General features: G+C 29.8%; 1 protein-coding gene across 1 annotated transcript in view; it reads right to left on the reverse strand.

Annotated features, from left to right (window-relative positions):
* Positions 1-1,480: 1,480 nt before the first annotated feature.
* The window catches only part of LOC101494053 (4-coumarate--CoA ligase-like 9), an 8,501-nt gene continuing 3,831 nt past the window's right edge, over positions 1,481-6,150 (reverse strand). Inside the window, exons 2-6 of the mRNA XM_004515624.4 lie at positions 3,543-3,732; positions 2,840-2,982; positions 2,311-2,378; positions 2,083-2,185; positions 1,481-1,956 (exon numbers count right to left, since the gene is read on the reverse strand). Coding sequence (XP_004515681.1) covers positions 1,828-1,956; positions 2,083-2,185; positions 2,311-2,378; positions 2,840-2,982; positions 3,543-3,732 — 633 coding nt within the window. The 3' untranslated portion in view covers positions 1,481-1,827. The remainder of the gene's footprint in view (positions 1,957-2,082; positions 2,186-2,310; positions 2,379-2,839; positions 2,983-3,542; positions 3,733-6,150) is intronic.

The raw sequence follows: 6,150 nt of genomic DNA on the forward strand, positions 1-6,150 counted from the left end.
CAGCGGATCAATTACCTCAATGTTATTTTTCTCTCTTAATCATTACTCTATTATTTTCTTTGATTTTTAGCCCTAGTCTCCTTAAGATTATCTCACCCTTACTTTGGCCCTATTACAACCTTAATAAAGACCTTTTGATTATTATGTGCATGTGTTTGAAATATAGATGTTAGAGGCTTGTCAAGTCTATGGTAGTGCTAGCTTTCATGATGTGCTTTGAGTAAACAGTAGCCAAAACACTAAGTAGTTGAAAGAATTTTATATCTTGTGAGGACTCTATCACTTATGATGCATTATTTATTCAATGTGTCCTCTTGTTTGCCTTGTTTGTAATAAAAAACTATTCATGATTGTCTTAAGCTAGAAATATTTTTTTTTCTTGCTTACAACTTTGCATTCATGAGAATATTTGAAATTGCATGCATTACTTTGCTCGGAGTGCAAAAGCTTAAGCGTGGGAGACTTTGATCAAATCATTTGAGGACATGTTTTTAGGTTTTTACTTTGACATTTTAAAAGTTCTTTATAGCTTAGGTTATGTTTTTAGCTTGTTTCTAATCTTTGGGTCGAAACTGAATTTTGATTTTATTACTTGCATACTGACCCCTGCTCGCTTTGTAGGTCATTACTTGAGCTCTGGATATCGGATTAACACATGCAAGCAGGCATTGGAAAACTAAAAATCATAGGTACAACTTTTGTGTTGGAATAAAAGTCCAATGTTGAACTTCATGGGGTCCAAATTGCAGACTACGTGATCAGTTTTTCTTGTAATAATTTTAAGTAGTGGGCCACTTGATTTACAAGCCTAGAAAGAGAGTACAATATATTCATAGATTTCTTCTATTTTAGACAAGCTGATTTTTTTGGATTTCGGATTGAGAAAACATATAAACAATTTTTACTTTATTTCCATGGAAGGCTAATTTTCTCTCAGATTAATCAACTATTTCAGAGTTTCATCAACACCTTGAGGTTCAGGTTATAATGTTAATTTCACGTTATGATTCTATTTCTCTTTATTTGATTATATTGTTATTTTGATTGCTTAATTCAAATTTCAATAGGATTGATTAAATTAGTTTGACAAAATTCAATTTCTATATTAATTAAATTATAGTTTTACAACACTTGATTGTTAACTGTAATATATCAATGAATGTGATGCTTAATCCTTTCAAAGAAAATGAATTCATATAGGGTTAATTACGCTTGTTTGATCAATTCTATAGTCAAATAAGAATAGAGTCACAATTTAGAAATTAAATCTATTGATTGAATTTGTGATAGGTCTGAAACTCCAATGAGTGAATTAATCGTTTTCTTAATTTGTTCGAACAAAAATTTGTAAAGCCCTTTCTAATTTCGAGTCTCAATTTGACTAATATTATCATATCAAAAGTCCTTACGAAACGACTCAAGTTATTACTCCTACCTACGTGATACACACGCTTTGAAATTTATTTGTGCAATCTTCATCATCATTAATTTTATCTTCTTCTTATTCAACATTGACAACATACCGCCAACAGAAGATCCAACACTAAAACCTCTCACTCGCCTAAATTGTTCCCTGACTTGAGTGTTTCTCTAGGTTCTAGCATTCTCATTGTCATCACCATTTTTATTACTACACTTCTCTTAAGCATAACTAAAATACATCACTATTATAATTATTTTATGTAAAAATCAGCTAGGATATTTGAGAACAAATTGAAAGCAATATGAATAGTTTCTCCCACAAAAGCTCTTTCCATATTTTACTAAATAATTACTTTTTCTTGGATTGAAAAACAAGATCATTTTTGCTTTGAAAGGATTTTTAATTTATAACCTCGGCAAAGTTCTTTGGAGGATAATTTTATCCAACAAGTCCTTCCTCAATATCTTTCCTCCTGCATTCTTTGGTATCGAATTGACAAATACCACACGCCTTATTTTCTTGTACGGTGCAACCTACAACCACGAGCAAAATACAAAAGTAATTTATATTTCCATCAACATGAAAACAAGAACGAAATGTATTGTTTGAAAAGATAATTGAAATATCAACAAGAATAAAAAAGTACAAAGAAAAGGAACCTGTTTGGCTATAAAATCTATTATTTCTGCTTCGCCTAGGGAGCTTTGAGGTTGCCTTACCACAAAAGCAAGGGGCACCTGGCCAGCATTCTCATCAGGATATCTGTTGTTGAATTTTGAAGGTTATGCATTTTGTTCTAGTTAGGTGGCACAAATTATAACTTGTCTTCTTCTAAAACAAAGTATTTTATATTTATTTTATGTGAGAAATTGAAAAAAGAAGATTACGGAATAACTGCAGCATCCTTGATCTTTGGGTGAGATTGGAGCAATTGTTCCAGCTCTGCAGGAGCCACCTACAAGTATAGTAAAAAATAGCAAATCTATGAGAATACTTACACATAGATTAGATGGATTTAACATTTAAACATGAAATTTCATAACTCTTGCACATATATTATCCTGTTTTTTTCCAACTCCGTTTAGTGTTTAGTGATCACTTTAATCATTCTAATTTGAGTTGGGTGGATTCACTCAAAACCTTATTTAAGTAGTTATAAGAGAAAGAAAAAAATACTTATTTAAGTAGACATTAATTTTGAGAGTTATATGGTGGTTTAATGGTTTGGGAAAATTCAAGTGACAAGGAGATCATGGATTCAACTTCTCACTCAAATAAAATTAATAACTAATTACTAAACTATTTCAAAACATTAATTTAAAAACTTTCACAACTATCATGAAACTTTTTGTAAACATCAAGTTTAATTAAAAATATTTTTAAAAAAGTACAAACAAATCAGTAGATGTAGTTTACCTGGTAGCCTTTATATTTGATCAACTCTTTCAATCTATCTACAACATGCACAAAACCTTCATTGTCAAAATAACAAATATCCCCGGTTCTCAACCATCCATCCACCAAAGTAACAGAAGTTGCCAATGGATCACCAACATAACCTGCTCAAATAGCCAATGCACAATAACAATGTCCCATTATTTATGGAAAATTGGCAACATATAATTACTAACACTTTATTAGTTTCCAAAAGAACTATGAAACGCATATACTGGACGAAAACAATTGACACAACGCTGACATGTATACACTTGTAATAATTTAATAAAATAAAAGTGATTGATAATTTGATATGTAACCATATGTGTTGTTGTGGATCCGGCTCCCCTGCAATCAAGGATTCCCCGCATTTACGCAGTCAAGATGTAGGCTGCCGTTCAATTAAAATCGAACGAGCCAAATTCAAGCTCGATATTTTAATTATAATATAAAAATTAAAATCTGCATTTTCTTGAACTGTCCGGTCCTGATCGAGTGGCCACGGATGTCTTGACTGCGTAAATGCAAAATCCCCTAACTACAAGGAATCCAAATTTGTGTTGTTTTCCTGTATGTGTTAGACATCAAACACGCTTTCAATCTAAAGTAAAGGGTATATTAAAGAATATCAAAAATGAATGACAATCAAAAGTAGTACTCTAGCATTATTGAATGCGCATACCTTTCATAATTGGAGGTCCTCTAACCCAAAGTTCCCCTTGTTCACCAGGAGACATGGCCTCTCCTGTGTTTGGGTTCATTACTTTAGCTTCCATCCCTGATCCCAGCCTACCTGTAGTTCCTGCCCGGCTAGCCTCCTCAGGACCTACTATTCGGATAACACCAGCTGTTGATTCAGTTAACCCATATCCCTGTAGTAATAATAAGATTTATGTAAAGATTTTACATAATAATATAATAAGTATCTAGAAAATTTAACTAGTTAATTTACAATTTTGATAGATAACTTAATCAACAATTTTAAAAAAAATATAAATACATAACAAATAGTTCTAAATTGTATATTTCAACAAACATCAAGCAGTAACATTTATTTTTTGTCAAAAAACAAAGACAGATGACAATATGCAAAAGAGCTATGTTAACAACTGATGAGTGATGATGGAACCACCTGCTGGTTTTATAATTGTAATATTAGTGCCGCGTTTTATAATAATCAGACACTGAGAATTACTAGTTTTCGGTGAGAGGTTCTAATAGCTCTTTGTGAAAGCTCTTATTTATAGGTTGGTCATACCCTTGCTGTTGTTGAATGAAAGGGAAGCGAATGGAAGGTTCTTTGCTATAAAGGCTATAAAATGCAGCATCGAATCTTTGAACTGGACTCTAGGTGGCTATTTTGTATCGAAAGGAATTTTACAAAGTTGTAGATCGAAATTTAGTTTATACTAGTTTAAATTTCACTAACTAGTCCTCATAGTTTTGATTATATATTTGGCTGTATCTTTAACCTTAGTATCCGTTATATAATGAGTTTGCTTCTATTAAAAAAGTATTTGCTAATACTTACGTTAAGCTGATAACTTCTCTAAATTAATATTTTCTTTTTCTAAAATCAGATTACTATCACATCTTCTGTACTTTCTTTGGAGTTTGTTTTCTGTACTTTTCTAGAAGAAAAAAAAAACAGAGTATCATATTTTTAATCGTTAAATTACGGTAAATCATACATAAATATTAGATAGATACAATATTCTATGACATTTGCTTATTTTGAACAATGACATAAGAAAGTGATATCTTCCTTTTTTAAAAAAAAGATACAAATGGTTTTGACTTGTGACCTCATTTCATACGACCTCTAGTCTTTTTATTTGGAGAACAAATCAAAATCAACTTGATTATTTAATAATAGTATAATTTTAATGCATCTTGGAGAATGGTATACCCTAAAGTATTTTTTATTGAAAATTTAAATAGAATTTTAATATTGTTATTTTAGTCCCTAGTTTAAGCAAAAAATAAATTTTAGTCCTTCTATTTCTAAACTCGAGATTTCAATTTCTCAAATTCATAAAGTTTTAGAATTTTTCATATAATTAGATTTTTTAAATTTGAGATTTCACTCCCCCGATTTCATAAGTTTCAAAAAAATTATTTACAATCTAATACGAGACTTATTTTTTATAACGAAAGTAAATAAAGTAAAGTCAATAAAAACGGAATGAAATAAAACAAGATCATTGATCCTAAAACGAGTCGCACACTAGTAATTCTTGAACTTTAAAAAAAAAATTAATTTAAAGTAACTCATAACAAACCACCTATGACTACCACTTGAAAATTCATTCTAAAGTAGTAACTCGTAACATTTTCATATAAAATATAAACATTTTAATCAAAACAAGTAACATACTATCTACTCGATCCATAGATTTTTCATCACCTAATAGTCTAGTCTTTTCATCACCTAATAATCTCACTCTTTAATCAAGAGTAGTATATATCAAAACAACATTGTCTTATAAATTAAAGAGTACTTAAATTAAAGAATACAAACAATAATTAAAATAAACATACGTCTATATACTTTCTTCTTCCTACTTCTTGTCACTAAAATAGGTATGGTGTTGAAACTTTAAACTACAGCTACAAACCTATTAAAGTAACTATAAAATAAAATTTATCAGCAAGAAGTACTTTGGGCCAAGTGTAACTTGCGCAATTCAGCAAGCAAGGTATTTTGCAACATACAAAATGAAACCAACTCATAAACAAGGTATCACGTGTAAAATCATAATAAACCAACTCAGTTTTGTAAATCAAAATGAATAATAATAATAATAATTATAATAATAACAACAACAATTCAACTTTACTTTATTTACTTTCGATTTTTTCGCAAAATTACAATGATGAATATACAATTTAAAAAATGTAGTAGGTTATAGAGTATGGTAATAAAGATATGACTAGACATGGTTGAACAAATAAATATTGAGATCTTTATTATCATTTGTTTCTAATACAAAATGTTAGTAATACGCAAATGACTCATAAAAAATCAAGTTGATGATATAATACTATCTCTATATAGTTTCGTAGAAATATTATGGTAGTATGATTGGAGAAAACAATGAAAGTCGACACACATAAAATAATAGTATATGAGTAACATGATATGAGACACTCGAATCAATAATCCAAGTTAAATCCTGACATGCAATTGCTTACGAAATTATCATCACAAACAATATAGACATCACTAACAGATGCAACTGATATTGTATCTTTATTATTTTTCTTCTATTTATTTTCATCTCTTTCCC

Source organism: Cicer arietinum, chromosome 3 (assembly GCF_000331145.2).
Source record: "Cicer arietinum cultivar CDC Frontier isolate Library 1 chromosome 3, Cicar.CDCFrontier_v2.0, whole genome shotgun sequence".
NCBI lineage: Eukaryota > Viridiplantae > Streptophyta > Magnoliopsida > Fabales > Fabaceae > Cicer > Cicer arietinum.